The 25,134-nt window shown below is 35.7% G+C and overlaps 1 protein-coding gene and 1 pseudogene across 1 annotated transcript; both read left to right on the forward strand.

Moving 5' to 3' along the window:
• Nucleotides 1-1,352: 1,352 nt before the first annotated feature.
• LOC124250169 (olfactory receptor 6P1-like) lies at nt 1,353-1,904 on the forward strand (annotated as a pseudogene).
• A 17,134-nt stretch (nt 1,905-19,038) lies between these two features.
• LOC124249576 (olfactory receptor 10X1-like) lies at nt 19,039-20,013 on the forward strand. Its single transcript, XM_046680641.1, has one exon. It carries the CDS (start codon nt 19,039-19,041, stop codon nt 20,011-20,013), a length of 975 nt encoding a protein of 324 aa, XP_046536597.1.
• The last annotated feature ends 5,121 nt before the right edge of the window (nt 20,014-25,134 follow it).

The raw sequence follows: 25,134 nt of genomic DNA on the forward strand, positions 1-25,134 counted from the left end.
AGGTGAAAATGCTTGATGATATCTAACGTGATGAAATCTCAAGTCAGATTCATAATTTTCCCAGATACCCTCCGGAGATGCCAGGCCACTGGCAGTATTGATAGGAGACTGGAAAGTCACAGAGGGATGGTTGGGAGGCAAATGACTGCCTCTTCCACTCTGATGCCTCACCAGCTGTGTTATTTTTCTGTGACTGTTGTAACAAGTTACCACCAATTTGGTGGCTTAACACAATAGAGATTTGTTCTCACAGTTCTGGAGGCCAGAAGTCTGAAACCAATATCCTTTTGCCTAATTCAAGGTGTTGGCAAGGCCACGCTCCCTCCAGAGGCTTTAGGGGAGAATCCATTCCTTGCCTCTTTTAGCTTGTGCTGGCTGCTGGCATTCTTTGGCTTGTGGCCACATCACTCCAATATTCCAGCATCTTCAAATCTCTCTCTGTTCCATCTTTACATTGCCTTCTCTTCTGTGTGTCTATTTCAAATTTCCCTCTACCTCTCTCTTAATAGGACCCTTGAAATGGAATTTAAGGTCCACTTGGATAATCCAGGATAATCTCCCATCTCAGTACCTTAACCTAATCACATGTGCAAAGACATTGTCAGACGATGTAATATTTACTGGTTCTAGGGATTAAGACATGGACATCTTTTTGGGGTTATTTTTTTAACCTACCACACCAGCGCTGAGAACGAGGCAATCTAATTCTAGCACAGAAAATGTACTCAAAAATACTTGTAAAATGAATCAGAAAATGACTCCTTTCTGGAGTAGAACTTATTTATCTCCTCTATGCTGAATTATTTCTCTGACTGTGAATGAATACTTCCCAAACCCACCTCCCTCCTCCCATGCTGCCTTGCACTATAGCTCAAGTAATGTCTTTTACCTGCTACTTCCTTTTAGTCCAATTTCCCTTGAGAGATAAACCCTCAGGCTTCAACTTGCTATCTGTCCCTTTATTCACTCATTTCAACAAATAATGAATAAATGTTCTGTGGGGCTTAGAAGTTTATGGAAAATGAATGAAGGGCATGTCCCAAATTTACAAAAAAAAAAAAGAAAAAAAAAGAATTGTTAAGATTTTTTTCTGAAATCACTCAGCAAGCGATTATCAAATACCCACTGTAGTTAAGATTGCTAAATTACAGAGTATAAGCCTCTAGTCTGAGAACCTTTCCCTTGAGTTGGGGATTGGATCATAAAAGTGAAGGAACAGAATGATGTAATAATAATTAATAATATATCATTGAGCATCTTTAGAAGATTGTAATCTGTGAGGCCATGTTAAGTGGCTTAGTCCACCTGTCTCTCAAAATCTTGTTTTTCAGGCAGTCAAGCAGACAGAGATCATGAGAAATTTGAGTGGAGGCCACGTAGCAGAGTTTGTTTTGGTGGGCTTCCCTGCCTCTCCACCATTCCAGCTACTCCTCTTTGCCCTCTCCCTTGCAATCTATCTGTTGATATTGTTGGAGAATGCACTCATCATTTCCACAATCTGGCTCATTCCAAGCCTTCATCACCTAATGTACTTTTTCCTTGGCCATCTCTCCTTCCTGGAGCTGTGGTACATCAATATCATGATTCCCTTCCTCTTGGGAGCATTTTTTACCCAGGAACATAGAGTAGAGTATCCCATGTAGGTTTCATGAGCAAAATCTACTTCATTGTCTTAGCTTGTGCTGAATATATCCTGTTGGCAGTCATGGCCTATGACCGCTACCCTCTGTTATCCTAGCCTCATGTCTTCATGCTTGGCCACTTGGCTTGCTGCTTTCTCTTGGGGCAGTGGCTTCTTCAGTTCCATGTTAAAGATTCTTTTCATTTCCTGACTGTCCTACTGTGGACTCAATAACATCAACCACTTTTTCTGTGCTGTCAGCAAGTATTTGTGCAGACTATAGTCACACATCTTGAGATTCTTCCTCCCCATAGATCTCTAAATTTCTGGTTAATCTGTGACTCCTGATTTCTGCTATCTGACAACTCAAGCCAATAAAAAGTTCAATTTAATCTCTCAAACTTTGGGTTAGTAAGAGAATACATTCACTTAAAGGCACATCAGACTCACAAATCTTACCAGGATCCATTCAGTCTTTCAAGAGTATGTTCCACTTTCCTTTGTGTAGGTCTCTTCTCTTACTGTGCTCCTTGTGATCGGTCAGGATTTTGGTCAGAGAAAATACTCAGATCTGGTATTTCAGCTCTTCTGTAGGTCTCTCCTTTACAAAAATCCTCTCTTACACTTCCAGTTTTTGTTCTACTCTAAATCCCATTATCTGCCCTCTTAGGGGATTGGGAGGTGGGGAGAATTGCAAACTGCTCCTAGGAAAGAAGCTTAAAATTCATAGTTCTTACTAACGTGATAAACAATACTTGTTTTAAGATTAACTGTTTCTCAAATATTTTTCCCTTACTTTTTAAAAATTATTTCATTGAGGTCACAATAGTTGATAACATTGTGAAATTTCAGGTGTGCATTATTGTTTGCCAGTCACCATATATATGTGTCCCTTTATCCCTTATGCCCACCCCCATCGTCCTTCCCCTCTGGTAATCACTAGTCTGTTCTCTTTGTCCACATGTTTGTTTATCTTCCACATACAAGTGAAATCATGTGATGTGTTTGTCTTTCTCTGGCTTATTTCACTTAACATAATACCCTCAAGATCCAGCCATGTAGCTGCTAATGGAATTATTTTGTCTTTTTCTGACTGAGTAGTATTCCATTGTGTACGTATACCACATCTTCTTTATCTATTCATCAGTTGATGGTCACTTAGGTTGTTTCCACATTTTCTTGGCTGTTGTGAATAATGCTGCAATGAAGACAAGGGTGCATAAGTCTCTTTGCATTGTTGACTTCAAGTTCTTTGGATACATAGCCAGTAGTGAGATAGCTGGGACATATGGTATTTCTATTTTCAGTTTTTTGAGAAATCTCCATACTATTTTCCATAGTGGCTGCATCAGTTTGAATTCCCACCAGCAGTGTATGATGGTTCCCTTTTCTCTTCATCCTCTCCAACGTGTGTTATTTATTTTGAGGAAGGTTTGCCTTGTGCTAACGTCTGTTGCTAATTCTCTTTCTTTTTCTTCTTGAGGAACATTAGCCCCGTACTAACATCTTCCTCTTTTTTGTATGTGGGATTACACTACAGCATGCCTGGTGAGTGGTGAAGTTCTATGCCCTGGATTCAAACCCATGAACTCACGCCACTGAAGCAGAGCATGCAGAAATTTAACCCCTCGGCCACTGGGCTGGCCCCAGATTTGTTATTTTTTACCTTGGTAATTATAGCCTTTCTAACAGGTGTAAGATGATATCTCATTGTAGTTTTCATTCGAATTTCCCTAATGATTAGTGATATTGAATATCTTTTCAGATGTCTTTTGGCCATCTGTATATCTTCTTTGGAAAAATATCTGTTCATATCCTTTGCTCATTTTTGGATTGGGTTGTTTTTTGTTTTTGTTGAGTTGTATGAGTTCTTTATATATTTTGGAGATTAATCCCTTGTCAGATATATGATTTGCAAATATTTTCTCCCAGTTGGTGGGTCGTCTTTTCACTTTTTTTCCTGATTTCCTTTGCCTTGCAGAAGTTCTTTAGTCTGGTGCAATCCCATTTGTTCATTTTTTCTTTTGTTTCCCTTGCCTGGTGTTTGAAAAGATGCTGCTAAGATGAATGTCAAAGAGTGTGATGCCTTTAATTTCTGCTAGGAGTTTTATGGTTTCACGTCTTATGTTCAAGTCTTTAATACATTTTGAATTAATTTTTGTGTATGGCATGAGATTTTCACTCTTTTACTTGTCACTGTCCAGTTTTCCCAACATCATTTGTTGAAGGGACTTTCCTTTCTCCCTTGTATGTTCTTGTCTTCTTTGTTGAAGATTAACTGTCCACAGATGCATAGTTTTATTTCTGGGCTTGCAATTCTGTTCCATTTATCTGCATGTCTCTTTTTTGTGCCTGTACCATGCTGTTTTGATTACTATAGCTTTGTAGTATATTTTGAAGGCAAGGGTTGTGATGCCTGCAACTTTGCTTGTTTTCCTCAGGATTGCTTTAGCTATTCAGAGTCTTTTGTTGCTCCATGTGAGTTTTAGGATTCATTGTTCTACTTCTGTGAAATACATTATTAGGATTCTGAATTGGATATCATTGAATCTGTAGATTGCTTTAAATAAGATGGACATTTTAACTATATTTATTCTTCCAATCCATGTGCGTGGAATATCTTTCCATGTCTTTATGTCACCATCAATTTTTTTCAAAAATGTCTTATAGTTTTCAGTGCATAGGTCTTTTACCTCCTTGGTTAAATTTATTCTTAGATATTTTATTCTTTTTCTTGTGATTGTAAATGGGATTGTATTCTTGAGTACTCTTTCTATTAGTTCATTATTAGAGTATAGAAATGCAACTGAATTTTGTAAGTTGATTTTGAACTCTGCAACTGTGCTGTAGTGGTTGATTATTTCTAATAGTTTTCTGATGGGTACTTTGGCGTTTATATATATAAAATCATGTCCTCTGCAAACAGTGCGAGTTTCACTTCTTCCTTGCCAACTTGGACACATTTTTTTTCTTTTCCTTTCCTAGCTGCTGTCCCCCAAACCTCTAGTATTATGTTGAATAGAAGTGGTGAGAGTGGGCACCCTCATCTTGTTCTTGTACTCACAGAGATGGCTTTCAGTGTTTCACCATTGAGTATGGTATTGGCTGTGGATTTGTCACATATGGCATTATTATATTGAGGTACTTTCCTTCTATACCCATTTTATTGAGAGTTTCTATCATAAGTGGAGATTAGATCTTGTCATTTCTCTGTATCTGTTGAGATGATCATGTGATTTTTATTCTTCATTTTGTTAATGTGGTGTATCACATAGATTGATTTGCAGATGTTGAACCATCCCTGTGTCCCTTTTATAAAGCTCACTTGATCATGGTGTATAATCCTCTTAATTTATTGCTATATTCGGTTTGCCAATATTTTGTTGAGAATTTTTGAATCTATTTTTGTCAGCAATGTTAACCTGTAATTTTCCTTCTTTTTGTTGTCCTTATTTGGCTTCAGGATCAAGGTGACGTTAGCCTCATAGAGTGAATTAGAAAGTGTTCCATCGTCTTCAAATTCTTGGAATAGTTTGAGAAGGATAGGTATTAAATCTTCTTTGAACGTTTAGTAAAATTTTCCAGAGAAGTTATCTGGTCCTGAATTTTTATTTTTGGGGAGGTTTTTGACTATTGTTTCAACCTCTTTACTTGTTGTTAGTCTATTAAGATTCTCAATATCTTCTTGATTCAGTTTTGGAAGGTTGTATGAATCTAAGAATTCATCCATTTCTTCCAGATGGTCCAATTTGTCGGCGTATAGTTTTTCAGAATATTCTTATAATATTTTGGATTTCTGTGGTATCCATTATAATTTCTCCTCCCTCATTACTAATTTTATTTATTTAAGCATTCTCTCTTTTTTATTTTAGTGAGCCTAGCTTAGGATTTGTCAGTTTATCTTCTCATAGAACTAGCTCTTAGTTTCATTTATCCTTTCTACAGTTTTTTTTCTTTTTTCTTTTATTTCATTTATTTCTGCTCTAATTTTTATTATTTCTCTCCTTCTGCTGACTTTGGGCTTTTTGTTCTTCTTTTTCTAGTTCTGTTAGGTGTAGTTTAAGATGACTTACTTGAGATTTTTTCTTGTTTGCTTAGGTGGGCTTGTATTACTGTAAATTTTCTTCTTTGGACAGATTTTGCTGCATCCAATATGAGTTGGTATGATATATTTTCATTTTTGTTTGTCTCCAAACATTTTTTGATTTTTCATTCAACTTATTCATTGATCCAATGGTTGTTCAGTAGCATGTTGCTTAGTCTCCATATATTTGTCACTTTCCAAGCTTTTTTCTTATAGATGATGTCTAGTTTCATACCATTATGGTCGGAAAATCTGCTTGATATCATTTCAACCTTCTTACGTTTATTGAAGCTTGCCTTGTTTCCCAACATATTGTCTATCTTTGAGAATATTCTATATGCCCTTGAGAAGAATAGGTATTCTGCTGTTTTTTGGTTGGAGTGTTCTGTGTATACATCTATTAAGTCCATCTGCTCTAGCTTTTTATTTAATTCCTCTATTTGCTAATTGACTTTCTGTCTGGATGATCTATCCATTGATGTAAGTGGGGCAGTGAGGTCCCCTACTATTATTGTGTTGCTGTTAATATCTCCTTTTAGGTCTGTTAATAGTCACTTAATGTACTTTATGCTCCTGTGTTAGGTGCATGTATATTTGTAAGTGTTATATCCTCTTGGTGGAGTGTCCCTTTTATTATTATATACTGCCTCTCTTTTTCTCTCATTGGCATTTCTTTTTTTTGAGGAAGATTAGCCCTGAGCTGACTACTGCCAATCCTCCTCCTTTTGCTGAGGAAGACTGACACTGAGCTAACACCCATGCCCATCTTCCTCTACTTTATATGTGGGCTGCCTGACACAGCATGGTTTTTGCCAAGCGGTGCCATGTCCGCACCCTGGATCTGAACCATCGAACCCCAGGCCATCGCCAAGAAGTGGAACCACTGTGCCACTGGGATGGCCCTCCTCTCATTGCCATTTTTGTCTTGAAGTCAACTTTGTCTGATATAAGTATGGTAACATCTGCTTTCTTTGGTTTGCCATTAGCTTGGAGTATCGTCTTCCATCCCTTTACTCTGAGCCTGTGTTTGTCTTTAGTGCTGAGATGTGTTTCATGGAGGCAGCATATTGTTGGGTCTTGTTTTTTAATCCATCCATCCACTCTTTGTCTTTTGATTAGAGAATTTAATCCATTCATATTTAGAGTGATTAATGATATATGAGGGCTTAATACTGCCATTTTATCTCTTGGTTTCTGGTAGTTCTGTATTTCCCTTGTTTCTCATTCCTGTATTTCCAACCGCCAATTAGTTTGATTATTCTCTATGATGGTTGTCTCAGTTTTCTCTTTATTTATCATTTGTGTCTCTGTTCTGATTTTTTCTTTACTGATTACTGTGTGGTTTGTATAAAATATCTCATAGATGAGATAGTCTATTTTCTGATAATGTCTTATCTCCATTAGCCTAAGCAGGCTCCATTCCCTCCTTTTTTCCATCGTAGTTGTTGTCACAACTTATTCTGTGTTGTTTTGTGAGTTTGTGATTAAAACAAAGTGATTATAATTATTTTTGATGCTTTCCTTCCCTTTATCTTTAATGTTATAGTCAAGTGTTTGCTAACGTGTTCTGCAACTTTCTGATTTTGCCTGTCTCCTTGCTCAAGGCTTTGTTAACCCTTTCTCTCTCTCTCTTTTTTTTTTTTTTCAGGTATCAGGACATTCTTGACCATTTCTTATAGGGGAAAGTTTTGTGGCAATGAACTCCCTCAGCTTTTGTTTATCTGGGAAAACTTTTCTTTCTCCATCATATCTGAAGGATAGCTCAGTTGGATAGAGTATTCTTGGTGGAAAGTTTTTGTCTTTCTGTATTCTGAATATATCATTTGACTCTCTCCTAGCCTGTATGGTTTTTGCTGAGAAATCTACTGAAAGCCTGATAGGGGTCCCTTTGTAAATTATTTTCTTCTGCCTTGCTTCCTTTAATATTTTTTCCTTGTCATTGACTTTTGCCATTTTTACTAATATATGCCTTGAAGAATGTCTGTTTACATTGATCTAAATAGGAGTTTTATTAGTTTCATTTACATGTAATTCCAGCTCCTTCCCCAGGTTTAGAAATTCTCAGCTATTATTTCTTTGAAAAAGCTCTCCGCTTCTTTCTCCCCATCTTCTCCTCATGGAATATCTATAATCTGTATGTTTCATTTCCTAATTGGGTTTAATATTTCTCAAAGAATTTCTTCATTTCTTTTTATTTTAGCTCTCTCTCTTCTTCCACCTGAAACATTTCTTTTTTTCTTTTCTTTAAATTACTAATTCTGTCCTCTATAATATCAGTCTGTTTTTAAGGATTCCAATTTCTTTTTTAATCTCGTTCACTGTATTCTACATCTCCAACATTTCTGCTTGGTTGTCTTTTTTATAGTTTCGATTTCTTTTGTGAAGAATCTCCCCTGCTCTTTAATTTTATTCCTAAGTTCATTGAACTGTCTTTCTGTGTTTTCTTGGAACTTGTTGAGTTTCTTTATGATAACTATTTTGAATTATCAGTCATTTAGATTGTAAATTTCTCTGACTGCAGGATTTGTTTCTGGATACTTGTTATTTTCCTTCTGGTCTGGAGTATTAACATATTTCTTCATGTTGTTTGCTGGGGTAGACATTTGCTGTCATATAGTGGTAGTATCTGGTCACAGATTTTACCTGCTACCACTGGGGGTGGGGCAGAAGCTGTGTTTTCTGAGTCTGCCATGACCCCTGGCAGTTGTGCCTGTCCATTGGAAGCTGTGCTGATAAGGCTTTCTGAGCTGGGCTGCCACTGCTTGACACACACAGGCACAGACACTCTGCCAGGGGTACCCCACCCTGGCTAACTGTCCAAGCTGATGCACCAAGGGTATGGGGAGGGAAGAGGCACCTTCTTTCCCACTCATGCTCCAGCTCTAGACTCACTGGCTGCCCACATGGTCTGCTCAGCTTCGTGGGTGTACCTCCCATTGTGGCTTAGCCACCTCAGTGTGGAGTGTTCCCGTGGACTTGGAAGCAACTTTGAGAGTGAAAGCATTCCTGTAGAGGGCTGTCTTTTCCACCTCCTCCTCTCAGAGTTGTGCACCATCCACCACATGAGGTCCTATGCTCTAGATTACTGCCACCTGGGAGAAGGAGGGTATCTGCTTATCTCCTTCCACTGCATACCAGGGAGTCCTGCACCCCTACTTTCAGACATAAGGTGCATGGATCTCTCAGACTTCTATTGTGTTGTGTGGATGCCCTCCTTTGGTTAATAAGTATCCTTTTCATTCTATCTTAATGGTGAGACCCTAGGGGAAGAGCTCACTCCACTGTGATGCTGTCATCACTTGTGTTTCCCAAATTTATGATTCATTTTGGTCAGTTTCCAGTGACTTTGCATAATTGTTCTTAAGGCATTTGTCCATGTTTAATAATTTTTATCTAAGAAAAGTACCACTGAATCTCTTCACACCGTTATTAACTTCTTTTCTAGTTCATGTTCAAAATCCCCATTCATTCTATTTCTGGTTAAACATCCTACACATTCAACTCATGCTTCAATCCAGGAGGGCCATTTGATATTAGCTAGACCAACCAAAGTATATCAATCTCTGGCTGGAGTAATTGGTACAAGTGCTGGGCAGATAAATAAAGCAAAACTAACAAATGGTTCTTTTTTTTTTTTTTAACATAACTAATGGTCAAAGAAGTAAAAAAGTACAATAAGAAAATATTTCTAGCTTAATGATAATAAAAACAAAGCATGTTTAAATTTGTAACATGAAGCTAAAATGGCTTAAAGGCAAATTTATAAAGTTTTTATATTAAGAAAAGAGGAAAGTATTAAGAACATGACCTATGATTAAAAATTAAGAATCTAGTATTTTTGGGAAAAAAGTCAAATTAATCTAAAAGTGAGGAGAAGAAAGAAAATAGTAAAGATATGAATAGTAAACAATATAATAGAAAAAAAGTCTGCAATAGTGGAATTTGAGTCCTTTAACTTCTTCATGAAATGGATAAATCCCTAACAAGATTCATTAGGAATAAGGAGAAAATAGTAAGAAAAAGCAGAAATGAACAAGGGAGTACTAATTCAGATCCTACAAACAATTAGAGTATAAAGACAAGCTGTGAAGAAGTTAATGTCAGTAAGCAAACTTAGATAACAAGAAAAATTTCCCTTAAAAACACAACCTCTCAGAGCCGGCCCTGTGGCTGAGTGGTTAAGTTTGTGCGCTCTGCTTCAGCAGCCCAGAATTTCACCAGTTCAGATCCTGGGCATGGACCTAGCACCACTCAAGTCATGCTAAGGTGGTGTTCCACATAGCACAATCAGAAGGACCTACTACTAGAATGTGCAACTAAGTACTGGGGGGCTTTGGGGAGAAGACAAAGAAGAAGAAATAAAGTAACCTATCAAAAGTGACAAAAATAAATAGAAAACCTGACTAGCCCAAAATTTGTTAAAGATATGGATTTCTAACTACAAAATATCCCCCAAAGAAAACTCCAGATTTGGATGGTTTCGTTGGTTAATCGTATCATTGTATCAAACAGTTCAGGAAAAATGAAAACAATATTACACAAATTCTTTCAAAAAATAAAATGTTGAGAACAATTCATATTTTATACTATGAGATCAGAATAGCACTGAAACTGAAACCTAACAAGAATGGTATAAGAAAACAAAATTTCAGACTAACACATAAACGTCTTTTCAAAAATATTCCTAACAAAATATTAGACAATATAATCCAGCTATTTATAAAACAAAATTTCATGACAAAAGGAATTTATTCCAAAATGAAAGACTGATTTATTATTTGAATATCTGTTAACATAATTGACTAAATTAGCAAAACAAATGGTAAAAAATGATCTAATCATCTCAATATTTATTAAAAAATTTGTAAAAATCAATACCCATTGCTGATAAAAATTCTGCTTCTATGAAAAACTAAAGCTAACATCATACCTCATTGAGAAATATTGAACTCTTTTTCCCTAAGATGGCCACTCTTACCATCTCTAAACAGTATTATGCTGGAGGTCCAAATCAGTGTAATAATGTAAAAAAAAAAGATATAAAATTTATAATGATTTGAAAGGAATAATAGAACTCATTTGCAAATAACAAGACTGAATACCTAGAAAATCGTACTAAATCTACAAAAGAAGTTATAAAATTAATAAGTATATTTAGCAAGGTCTCAAATCAACTGTTTTACTTTATATAAGGTACAAAAACCAAAACTAATGATATTTTTAAATGTCAATATCAGTAACATCAAAACATAAAGCACTTAGAATTATGCATACACTGTAGCATTATTCACAATAACCAAGATAATGGAAATATGTTAAATGTCTATCAGTGGAAGAATGGATAAAGAAAATGTAGCATATGCATAGAATGGAATATTTTTCATCCTTAGAAAAGCAGGAGATGTTGCCATTTTTGACAACATGAATGGACCTAGAGGACACTAAACTAAGTGAAATAAGCTGAAATAAGCCAAATACAGAAAGACAAATAGTGTATGATCTCACTTATGTGTGGAATCTAAAATAGTCAAACTCATAGAAACAGAGTGTACAATGGTGGTTACCAGAGGTTGTGGGGAGGGAGAAACAGGGAGACATTTGTCAAGAATACAATTTTCAGTTATACGAGATAAATAAATTCTGGAGATAAAATGTATAGAATGGTGACTATAGATAACAATCCTGAACTTCATACTTGAAATTTGCTCACAGAGCATATCATAACTTTTCTCATCACACACATAAAAAACGGTAACTATGTGAGGTGACTGATATGTTAATTAACTTGATCATAATGATTATTTTACAATGTGTATATATATATATCTCAAAACATCAGGTTGTACACCTTAAATATAAATAATAAAATAGGAAAGAAAATCAACGCCCAGTTTTTCTGCAATAAACAACCCTCAGACTCCACAAGCAATATTATACCTTAAACATTAGAGTATGTTTAGATATTTTAATAATGACGAGTAAAAATTAGTGTTTTATTTATGATAAAACTTGATCTGAAATGACTTGAGATGGTAGGAAAAGGAGATTGGCTTGGGGGTTTTGTGGTGACTAGGCAGTGGAGGCAGGATGAGATTTCCTGTGCAGAAGTTTGCATGGTTTGAACCTCTCACAGGTGATAAAGGAAGGGGCACTAGGGTTTCCTATAAGCTTGCCCAGATGTGTGGCAGAAGGAGAAGAGGACGGAGTTTAAAGGTTTAAATGAGGTCAGAAAACAGAAAATAGAGTCAGTCTCTATTAAATTCTGCCAGTGTTGATGAATGTAGCTGTACAGTAGGTTTTAATATTTGAAGGAGTAATTACTTCCATTTTATTCTTCTTTTTCAAGATGTTGTAGTTATTGAAAGGCTTGTGACTTTCCATATAAATTATACAATAAGTTCAACTTTTCTACGAAATCCTTGCTAGGATTTTGAAAGAAATTGCATTAAATTATACATCAAATTGGGGGCTAATTTTTAAAATTTTTTTCTAGTTTCTGAGATAAGATGCAGAAGATTTATTAAAAACTTCTCTTCTTTTCCAATGTAAACATTTACTGCTATTAATTTGCCTTTTGGTACTGCTTTAGCTGCATTCCACAAATTTTGAAATATTGTAATTTCATTTTGATTCAGTTGTGTATATTATTTGTATTTCCTTTGTGACCTCCTCAGTGATCCATGGATCATTTAAATTCCATGTTTTTGTAGATTTTCCTATTGTCTTTCTGTTATTTATTTATTTATTTATTTAATTTTTTTTAAGATTTTATTTTTTTGCTTTTTCTCCCCAAAGACCCCCAGTACCTAGCTGTATATTCTCCACTGTGGGTCTTCCCAGCTGTGACATGTGGGATGCCGCCTCAGCGTGGCCCGATGAGCAGTGCCATGTCCGCACCCAGGATTTGAACCAATGAAACACTAGGCTGCCTGCAGCGGAGTGCGTGAACCCAACCACTTGGCCATGGTGCCAGCCCCTTTTTGTTATTTATTTGTGACTTGATTCTATTATGGTAAGAAAACCATTATATCCTTGGTATGATTTCCATCCTTTTAAATTCTTTGAAGTTTGTCTTGTGGTCTAGGGTATTGTTTATCTTGGTCTGAGGTGGAGGATGGGCTATTCCCTTGGCTCTGCTGCCAATGCGACTATGGGCAGATAAGACCTGGCTGGCTTTTGTGAGGTGGGGACTGAGTTAGGATCCTAGCTCTGCTGACACTTCCAGTGTAGGCAGACTAGGCTCCTCACTGCCACTGGTTATCAATCTCCATATTAAGTCCCTATTGGTCTTCCCCTTTCCTGATCCTTTGCCAGAGAAAATAGACTTTACATTTGCTTTTTAGTTTACATTTATTTTCCGTTTTTTTTTTTTTTTTTTTACTAGTCCTATTGAGAGCTTCAAGTTACAAGTGGCATAGTCCTCTGCATCCCAGTCTGGGATATATGGGGGAAAATTTAAAAACCCTTGGAAATTCACTGTGATATCCTTCTTCAAGTCCTGAGGTCCTTAGCCAACTCATCTTCTCTTTTTTTTAAAAAAAAATTATTTTTTTAAGTATAATTCACATATAACATTATATTAGCTTCAAGTGTGCAAATTCATGATTCAATATTTTTCTATATTGTGAAATAATCACAATGTCTAGCCAACATCAGTCACCATACATATTTACAATTTTTTTTATTCTAGTGATAAGAACTTTTAAGATCTACTCTCTTAGCAACTTTCAAATATGCAATACAACATTATTAACTATAATTAATAATTTCTTATTCACATTTAAGAGTCATTTTATGACTGTCCGTTGAATTACTTCCAAGTTATTTAATTGTATTTAGAGGAGAGAGCAAAGTGAATATATACCATGTTTTTCTGGAATCTGAATAGATTAAACTTTTTAAATAATTGCCAAACTATTTTCCAAAATTCCAAACTATTTTATAATATTTACATGGCCAAAAGCAGCATACAAGTTACATTTCTTTCAAATCCTAACCAACATTAGAATAGTCAATCATTTGTAGAATCACATTGTGTTTCTAATTTGTATTGCCTAATGACTGACAATGTTGAGAATTTCTTCAAGTGCTTATAGCCCATCCATATATATATATATATATTCTTTAAGTGTTTTTAAAATCTCACTGTCACTATATTATATACTTTTGAAATATGTTTATTTAACCAATTTAATGTAGTGATTACATAATTGGAAGTGCTGGACTACAACAAGGTATTATACCCTAGCAGGAACTGGAATTCCAACCCTTCTTATCTTTAGAAGTCTTTCCCAACATTCCTCCTCCATGGCACCTTCTCTGACCACACAGGTTCAGTTTGTCTTATCGTGTCTGTTCACTATCATAATCTTCAGCACACTACAGCATACAGTACTCCACTTTTACCCATGCTTTCACTTTCTATGATTTCAGTTACCTGCTGTCAACCATAGTCTGAAAATATCAAATGGAAAATTCCAGATATAAACAATTCATAAATTTTAAATTGTGATCATTCTGAGTAGCATGACGCATCTCAAGCCAGCCTGTTCTATCCTACCCAAGACATGAATCAATCCTTTGTCTAGCATATCTATGTTATATTTTTTGCCTGTGCTACCTACCATTAGTCATTTAGTAGCCCTCTGTTATCAGATTGACTTTTGAAGTATCACAATGCTTCTGTTCAAGTAACCATTGACATCATCTTCTCCTGACATCCAACTATTGACATCGTCATGGCTCAATGATGTTTCCAATGTATTGTCAAAAGGTTCATAGTAATCTAATGCTACATCACAATGCCTATGCCATTCATTTCACTTTAGCTCATCACATGGACATTGTATTATCTCACAGAATCATGAAAAGGATGAGTACAGTATGATATATTTTGAGAGAAATAGACCACATTCACATCACTTTTATTACAGTATATTGTTGTAATTCTTTTATTTTATTATTAGTTATTGTTGTTAATCTCTTACTTTGTCTAATTTATAAATTAGGCTTTATCATAGTTATGTATGTATAAGAAAAGTGTAGTATATATAAGGTTTGTTACTAACTGTAATTTCAGGCATCCCCTGGAGATCTTGGAATGTATCCCCCATGGATAAAGGCAGTGTGGGAGATCAGAATTGGCCACCCAAAAATATATCTCTTTGGCTTGAATATATTTAAGAACAAAACACTATTCTGAAAGAAACTTTGACCTTCCCTCTAACTGACTAAAAGAGTTTAAGATAAAAGGCCTGTCCCTAGGACAGGCCATCATCATAGATAACCCTGAGTATAAGAAGACTGTGAGGGTCCTTGCTAAGCCATTTCTTATATACCAAACATTTGTTTTTCCTTTTCCATGTGAATTGTCTTTCTCTCCTTTGAAGCCCCATCCACTATCTCCAACATGTTCCTTTGTCTTTAGCTGAAAATCGTATTTAAGGTGACAGCCTTGGCCATTCTGGTAAGTTGTTCAGTTTACCTGGGTTTCTGCCACATACACATGTTATCAAGTTTTGTTTGATTTTCTCCTGTTATTCTATCTCATGTCAATTGAATTCTTAGGCCAGCCAGAAGGACCTAGAGGGTAGAGGATTTATCTTCCTGCCCTTACAGCAGAGTACTGTAATTCACTTTTCATGGGCACTACTTTCTTTCCCCCACTGAAGTATAAATCCCTTGTAAGAAGATTCTCTTCGGAGTTCTCCCGTAGTACAGTCTTTAACCACTGTAAGCCCTTCTTAACACCCAGGAAGAGAGTCACTGTTGAGAGGGAAAGAGTGTGTTGTGGGAAGTGAGAGAGCAAATTGAATGAGCATTAGGGATGCAACTTCTTTATTTTTTCTTTCTTTCTTTTTTTTTTGAGGAAGATTAGCCCTGAGCTAATTGCTGCCAATCCTCCTCTTGTTGCTGAGGAAGAGTAGCCCTGAGCTAACATCCATGCCCATCGTCCTCTGCTTTATATGTGGGATGCCTACCACAGCATGGCTTGCCAAGTGGTGCCATGTCCCCACCACAGATCCAAACCGGGGAACCCTGGGCCACCAAAGAGGAACATGCACCCTTAACCACTGCACGACCAGGCCAGCCCGGGATGCAATTTCTCATGCACTCTCCTCCCTGCCAAAATAAAACTTAGGAAGTAGCAGGAAGCCTTGTTAATGGGCAGGGTATGAACTCTGCAAGTTTTAAATCCCCAGAGATTCCCAGAGAGTTTTACAAGTTACATGTTACACAAAGCCCTGTAACTAATGAGAACAAATTACAAAGTTGAGTGGAAAAATTCTCTTGCTCCTTCTGATGAAAAAGAGGGAGGAATTCCCTTGGGTCCCCTAACCAGAACCAAACCTCTAGAGCAGAGGAACCTCAACCTCTGTTGCTAATCACACAATATCTCTAAACTCGTGGAAGGAATGACTTGGAACCATCGTGGTTTAGTCAGTGGTGAGAACTGATCACAGTACGTATGGCTTAGCCTCACAACTCATGTCAAAAATCTCTAAAGTCATAGAAAGCTGAAGCTTGTACCAAATCAGGACCTTTTCCTCACTTCCTAGCTGGGGAAACTTAGACCCAGAAGGTACAGGGACTTTCCCAATGTCACTGAACTAGCAGTGGTAAAGTTAAGAATCCAGACTCTTAGAACAGTGATTTTCATACTAAGTCAAACGCTGTCTCTTTTGAGTGGAGAACAAAGCATGCTTCCAACAATGTGAAGACTATCCTGGGAGAACATTAACTGTAACACTGAATAGGCTTTGGAGCTCTGATAAAATACACAAGGTAGGAAACTATTCTAAATGGTTTGGCTCTCTATTCATCATAATTGTCACTACATTTTCTCCCAATTACCATTTCTTTGACTTTGGAACGAGCTTATTTCTTTTGTTAGTGGATTTTCCTTCCCAATTAAATTTGAAGCAAGTGGATTTGGCAACAACTTCAGAGATAGGTGAGAATAGGATGGGGTATTGCACTCTCATTTCATACACACACACATTCAGAATATGCCAGAAGTAAATGGAGATTCTGACATTCATATACTACTGCTGATGATCCACCAAGTAAGTATTTTTTACACAATTAAAGGAAAGAATTGGTAAGAAAGGACTCTGTCTTAGAATTTGTATTACTGATTTCTTGAATTTTCAAAATGCCTCTGAATTTAAAGATGGCTTTGAAGACCTTCCCTCTGTGCTGTCTTGGAGGGGACATGGCATATGCTATGAAATCAGGCTGTACTGAGGTAGTTATGTTAGAAAGAGCTTGGGTTTTGCACCAAGCACACCAGGTCCTAAAACAAATTCTTATTTTGCCAATCTATTCTTTTTTTGTTTCTCTTTGGTTTACTTAGTTAATCTTTTAGTTCCAAAATCCATATAATTGCTTTTCTTATAGAGTTACTGTGAAGATTCAACAGAACTTGAGAACATTAGTGTGTAAAGTTCTCTACTGATGGAAGGAATTGTTTTCAATGGCTTAGAGATAAACAGAAGAATCTATTGGGACCCAGTATTTCTGAAAGGGAGAAGTTTTCTGAAACAGTCCAGAATGATTCAGAAAGCTGTTTATAAGGGAAAGTGAAACAATAATCTGCAAGTGTGGATTTGGATACCATGGAAACACACAAAATTTGGATACTAAGGAGACTTACACTAAAAGACCTCTTGAGGGAGTGCAATGATCATTTAGACACTGGCCCTTATATCTTTACGCAAGAAAACAGAAAAATACTCTCCTCTTGTCTTTGGGAGATAATTACTCACAGATAAGAAGGTGTGGATACAGTGGGAGAAGGAGGGAAACAGGAAAAGAGAAAGGGTTGATAGGAGATAAAGTTTCTCATGTGATTCATGTATGGCTATGAAAGAATAAGGGTCTTGTCAGTTCCAACAAGATAAGAATAAAAACGATCTATAAGGTACAGTCTATAGTGTTGTGAATTAGTTCTGCAACCATTTGTAATTTAGACCATTTTCCTCCTGCTTCTTCTGGATCTCAGTGACCAGCTATATTCTGCCATGAGAATAGTTAAATTTAGCCTGAATTAAATTTAATTGAGTGGAAAATCTGGTCATCTCCAGCCTCAAAATCAAATCCTAAGCAGTGCTAAATAACTAAGTGAAACAGAAATTGTTCATAGATTCACTCCTTTATTGTTGATTAACTTGTCCATCCCAAATTTATTGGGAATTATTACCTCTTAAAAAGCTCTATGTTATCACCCTGAGTAATACAGAAATTTATGACTCAGAGTCTCTTTCCTGAAGAAGAAAGCATTGATAAGTGAAAGAGTATACAATTAAAGTCAGGGAAGCTAGACTCTAGTTGTAAATATGTCATTTCATAGATATAATTATCTTATTTTTAAAATAATCACAGCTTCCCTATACGTTTCACAATGGTCCTATGCACTTCACATTTATGCTGTGTAGTGTAAAATTAGTAAACTTGAAAGAATCTGGCAAAATGTTGACTATATAAATGCTAGTTATTAAATATGATGGCATGTGGGACAGGCAAAACAATAACATGATATAATACAAAGGTAAAGGAATGTGTTAAATATAAGGAAAAACAACATGATATAGAAGTCAGAGGAAGAGGTGATTAAATCAGATATAGAATTATCAGAGAGTTTAAAGAATGACTAGCATTTAGTGTTTTCAGATGCTGAGCTTGGCATTGAAGAAATGGGCAAAATCTCAATTGCCACCTATACTATGCTTGCATGAAGGGTCTGTTAATCACTACTAACCGCACACTCTAATTAATCACTATTAATCCTAAGGGAATTGCGATATCCTATCTTCTTTCTGTCTTCTCAGATTGGAGGAAAGGGAGCATATTCTTTACTTTCCTTTAATGTTTCAGGACCTATGTGTCTTCTTCAAGAAGAAATAATGGCTTTAGGTTTCTGCAACAATTGCAAGCCATTGTCAAAGTTTGGTCCTCTAATTACTATAAAACAACTAACAACATTTACTCAGTAGATGTTTACAGACCATATATTACGTGGAAGTTGCTGTATTGGACCTTTACTGTGTTTGTCTATTAGATACTCTGTAGTTTTTTCAGTATTAAGAATCTTCATCAATTAGGATATTTTTCCCTATTGTATTACAAGTCAATAAAATTGTTTAAAAAAAGAATAGGCCAGAAAAAGTCTTCTTGTCACATAAGTAATCAGTAATCGGTTGCTGAATAAAAAAGAAATGAATGAATGAAAAATTAGGAAAACACATCACTAAATGAAAAATCATTTGGTAATTGTAACTCTGATCATTTTTCTTATTCACACCACAATTTTCAAAGAATAATGGAGAGTTAAATGTTTACTTGTGGTTTCTTTCAGATACCAAACATTCAAACAATGAAGATCAACCAGACAATCCTGCAGGAATTCATTCTTGTTGGCTTTTCTGTTTACCCACATGTACAAACATTCCTCTTTGTGGTCTTCTTTTGCCTCTATCTTCTCACTCTCACAGGCAACCTGGCCATCATGGGTCTTACTTGGGTCGACAGAGCTCTCCACACTCCTATGTACCTCTTCCTCAGTGCACTCTCCTTCTCTGAGACCTGTTACACACTGACCATCATCCCCAAGATGCTGGCAGATCTTCTGGCCAAAAGTAGAAGCATTTCAGTCATAGGTTGTCGCTTGCAGATGTGTTTCTTCTTGGGACTTGGTGGCACTAATTGTTTCATCCTTACACTGATGGGCTATGATCGCTTCCTGGCTATCTGCAACCCTCTCAGATATCCAGTGCTTATGACCAACATGGCGTGTGGGCAACTTGTGGCCTCTGCTTGGGCTGGAGGCTTCTTTATCTCTCTGATAGAGACCGTGCTGATATTCAAGGGCTCTTTCTGCAGCCCCAACCTTGTCAAACACTTTTTCTGCCATATGCGGGCAGTTGTGAGGCTGAATTGTCTAGACAGTGACCTCACAGAATTTATTGTAACCATGATCTCAGTATCAGGCTTGCTGGGCACATTCCTGCTCATCATCCTCACCTATATTTTCATCCTCTCCACTGTCCTCAGGATCCCTTCAGCTGAGGGCAAGCAGAAGGCATTTTCCACCTGTGCCTCCCACATCACAGTGGTCATCATCCACTTTGGCTTTGCATCTATTGTTTATCTGAAGCCAGAAGCCTCAGGGGGAGATGACACACTGATAGCAGTTCCTTACACTGTCATTACCCCTTTCCTCAGCCCCCTCATTTTCAGCCTCAGGAATAAGGACATGAAGACTGCTTTTAGAAAGGTGCTTGGAAAGACAAAATCCTTGTATAAATAGTTTTGGATTATTGCTGCCTGATTGAATGTCTCCAGAAGTCAGCAAAGCATCTATCCTGTGACATCTGGAAGAAAATATACCGTTTTTCTTTTCCCAGAGTTTGACATATGGAGATCAAGTGACTAAGTCTGGGACCTAAGCCATCACAACCATTTACTCATTTTGTTAAGGAAGTTGTCTAGTTCTTCTACTTTACTTCCTCTACTGTCCAACTCTATCTACATTTGCTACTGTTATCAGTTGTCCAGTCACTTCTGTGTCTACTGTCTCTGCAGATATAGGCTACTATCAGCCAACCTTTGGGTGTCCTGCACCACTGATGGAATGGGGAAAAAAATTGTAGAAGGAAAAAAATGACACCCGTGACCAGTACACTAAGAGATGGTTTCAAATGTCTAAATATGTAAAGGTTGGGGAATTTTTCTAGGCAATGTTGTGAGGTACTGGGTTATACCTCCCAGGAAATAAACCATTTCTAATAGGAGATATACTATGTTGAAATTATGAACTGTCTACTTGTGTATATCTGCCATGATATCTCTATTTGTTAAGCGCCCATGCTGTACTGATTACTGATACTGTTCATGACTGCATCCTTCCGATGATCATCAGATGATAACTTCTGTGTATACAGGATATCTTGGAACATTGATTCAAATAGATAAACAGGATAGTAGAGTCTACATGTTCTATGACTGGGGAATCCATGGGTGAGGGCTTGAAATAACCTCCATTTCCTTTAAGATGAAGACATTAAAAAGCAATTTTTTTAAAAACTATGCCATGATATTGAGGGTTTGACAAAGAAAGCTATTTTGGAATAATTTTCACAGATGTAAAGTATGCAATAAAAAAATCAGATCAACACAGAAACAATCTTTATATCACCAGGAAGAAAATTAGAAGCTCTTTGGAGGTCATATCACAGAAGAATAGTAAGTGGTCTTCTGAAAATTCAGATGCATAAGCCTAGGGAATTTTCTGAATCCTTTTCTTGGTTCTGCTATAACCAAATCTGCGACCTCTCATTAAGGACATAATTTTTGTACTACAGTTCAGTGTACATAAAATATATGAAAAGTGTTGGAATAATTTCTGAATTCCATTATTTACATGGATGTTATAAAGATAAATGAGATAATGGATGGAAATTATATGTACATACAATGATTAAGGTTACCTCTTGCTACAACTCTATTTTCTTCCTTGGGAAAATTTTTGTGGCACATGTGCATGCAGAATATTTACCTTCTTCAAACTGTGGTGACTGCCTCAGTACAAGACTATTTTTTCTATTTTTGTTCCACCCCTGAGAACTGATTATCCAATAAAGGGATGCTATAAAATCTTGGAAGTAAATACTAACAATTTATCCACACATAGTGGGTGTAGAAAGTATGATGTTAAGTAAAGAACCTGAGTCTAGACTCAATGATTTGAACTGGAGGAAAGGAAAACACTACAGGTCACATCTTGCAGGATGCAGCTTTTAAGTGTTTAGATGGAAATACATAACCTTCAAATTGCATATTAGAAAAACTCATTGCCTGGAAATTAATAAGCTAAGCATTCATCTGAAGAATTTAGGAAAGAAATAACTAAATAAACAGAGAAAGATTGTAAAGAAAAAATAAAAAGATAACAGCAGAAATTAATTATGTAATAGTATGCAATGCAGCAGCTCAAAAAAGTTAAAAGTTGGAATATTGAAAAAGTTAATAAATCATAGTATTCACTGGTGAGATGGATGAAGAAATGAAGACAGAAAATAAAATAAACAATGATACAAATAAAAATCTGGACATTTCTTAGATCATACAGACATAGAAGATGAGAGAATCTCATGAATGACTTCATACACATAAACTTGAGAACATGCATAAAGTGCAAAAATTCTATAAAATTTATATTAAAAATAACATAAAGAGAAATGGTTATTTAATTCTCAAGAAATTGAATTTTAATTAATATATTTCACATTTAAAAAAGACCTCTGGGGGGCTGGCCCCGTGGCCGAGTGGTTAAGTCCGTGCGCTCCGCCGCAGGCGGCCCAGTGTTTCCTTGGTTCGAATCCTGGGCACGGACATGGCACTGCTCATCAAACCACGCTGAGGCAGCATCCCACATGCCACAACTAGAAGGACCCACAACGAAGAATACACAACTATGTACTGGGGGGCTTTGGGGAGAAAAAGGAAAAAATAAAATCTTTAAAAAAAAAAATAAAAAAAAAAATAAATAAATAAAAAAGACCTCTGGGTCTTTTAGCTTCTCTAGTAGATTCTGGCAAACTTTTAAAGTGCAAACTACATCAAACTTGCACAAAATCTTCCATGAAATAGAAAAAAGTAAATACTCTCCAACTCATTTTTTTGACCAGTATAATCTAGAAACTAAATCTTGAACTCTCGCTCAGGAACATGGATGCAAAACTCTTAAGTAAAATATTATTAAACAAAATATGTATACTTAGGTAGGATTTAGTCCAGAAATGCATGGATGGCACATTTGACAATCAATCATTGTAATTTGCCACATTATCAGAATAAGGGATATTAATCACATCTTAACTGATGCAGAAAATCTTTTGATAAAATGTAATATCCACTGAGAGAATAAATAAAACCTGCTAGCATAATAGGAATTAAAAAGAAGTTCCTTAAAATAGTGAAGGTTTTCTGAAGAAAAAATCTCTATCAAACTTCTTACTTAATAGTAATAGAGTTTAAATCAGGAACAAGACACGAAAGCCTTCTGCCATCAATTCTCTTCCCTATTATTCTAGACAGTCAATGCATTAAGAAAAGAAAAGGAAAAAGAGACACAAGGATTAAAAAGGGACAGAAATGGTAATTTCTCATGAATTATATGACTTTATACGTGAGAAAATTCAAAACAATCTGCAGATAAATTATTATAATTAATAATTGATATATTTCTGAGTACATGGTAAAGAAATCAATTATATTACCATAAATTAGCAACAATTAAAATATGATTTTTAAAAATACATCATATATTAAAGCTTCAAAAATATGAAAGCCCTAGGAATAAATTTTATAAAAGACACACAAAGCCTCTGAAGAGAAAACAGTAAAGTGTTATTAAAATAATTTTAAAAGAACTATGTAAATGATGAGATATGTCGGTTCATGGATTAGAAGACTCAATGTTGTACAGATGTCTATTCTTCCCATGCTAATCTATGGTTCAAAGAAATTCCAATGAAAATCCCAATAGTTTTCTTTTTTGTGCATGAAACTATAAGGTGACTTAAAATGTATGTGTATTTACAAATAGCTGAGACATTCCTGAAGAACAACTTAAGATGATTTGTTTCACCAAAAATCAAGACTCATTATGCAGCTACATTGTGTTATTGGCACAAGTGACAAACATCAGAGTAGAAGAGAGAGCCCCAAAGACTCATGCTCAGATGTGCACTAACTCTATGACAAATACAGCTTTGCAGAGCAGTGAAAACATAACAGACTTTTCAAAAATGTGGGCTCAGAAAATTGCATATCCATATAGGAAAAACAAAACTTGCCTCTATAAACAAAAAAAGTCAGTTTCTGGGTATCGAAACCTAAATTCAAAAGGCAAAACAATAAAATTTTTTAGATGCTGATATAACAGAATATCTTCACAATATCTTTAGGATATGAAAAGATTGTTTAAACTGAACATAAAAATCTTAACTAAATATGAAAAGATCAATTGAAATTGACTAATTTTGTCCATTAAAAAAGCACTATTCAGCAAATAGATCAGAAAGCCACATAAAACTAGAAAAAATTTAAGGAGCTGATTAAAGTAAAATTTAAGATAGTGGTTACATTAGGAGGGACGAGGCTGTGATAGCGAGGGACTCATAGAGGGACTGTTGGCCAGCAAAGTTCCTTTTCTAAATCTGGGTATTGATTACAAAGATTTTTGCCTTACAAAAATATTCACTAAGTTATGTGTTTGTTTGGATGATTTTCTGAATCTATGTTTCATTTTATAATATAAAGTTTAAAAAAGAAATTCCATAGAATGAGAAAAAAACACAGGGAACATGTGTAATTGGCAAAAGGGTCTTACATAGTATATGTAAAATTCCTGCCAAAAAATAAAAAGGTAGACAATTTAATCAACAGCAAAAATATTCAAGAAATATTAATATGTCCTTCATAAAATAAAACATTCCAAATGTCCAATAAATATGTGAAAAGGTGCTTAATCTCATTAGTAAACACGATAGTAAACATTAAAACCCCAATGAGATACCACAACACATACTCTAAAATGGTTAGAATTAAAAGGTTGGATAAAGAGTATTGGTGAAGCTGTGGAGCAACAAGAACTCCTTTATGCTCTTGGTGAGAGTATATACTGGTTCAGTCACTTCAGAACCTGGTTTGGTATTATAGACTTATTTTGGAGATATCCATGGTCTAGCTTTTCTACTCTTAAGTACACACCCTAGAGAATTGTGTGCACATGTGTACCATGAAATATATATAAGAATGTTCTAAGAGGCAAGACTTGCAATAGACTAAAGCTGGGAATTACTCAAATATTCACGAACAGTAGAATAGATAGAAAATTGCAGTATATTCATACAGTGTATTAGCATGCAGCAATAAAAGTGAATAACTACAATTGTGTTCTTCAGTGTACATGTGAAACTTTTTTTCCCCTTTAGATCATATCTTTCTTTCATCATCTAAGAGGTAGATTACAACTCAAGGACTTTCTTTTAGGACTAATTTTTTATTATATTTCTCTAAAATTTGTACTGTGAAAGTCCCTTAAAGGAAAGCATTAAGATATTCTTTCTTGTAAATAACGAATACATTAAGACATCAGTGTAGAAATAAAATAGGAGATCACTGGCTTCTGTTCTCAACCTAAATGTGAAAAGTGTCTATTTGTTTCTTCTTTATATATTAAGAATTTAATCTGTTCAAGACACCGCACTAGCTATGGGGAAAACAAAACAAAAAACAGTTTTTACTCTCAAGAAACTCATATTCTACTTGTGTAGAGATCAGATAATTATGGTTTAACTTGGATTAAGGTTTGAACAGAGATCTATGGGAGCACTCAGGAGGCACAGTAGCCATGTAAGACTAC

The sequence above is a fragment of the Equus quagga genome, chromosome 13 (genome assembly GCF_021613505.1).
Source record: "Equus quagga isolate Etosha38 chromosome 13, UCLA_HA_Equagga_1.0, whole genome shotgun sequence".
NCBI classification, from domain to species: Eukaryota; Metazoa; Chordata; class Mammalia; order Perissodactyla; family Equidae; genus Equus; species Equus quagga.

Excerpts from the sequence above, each read along its gene's own strand:
- LOC124249576 (XM_046680641.1), top strand. The coding sequence starts at position 19,039 with ATGTTTACTTGTGGTTTCTTTCAGATACCAAACATTCAAACAATGAAG.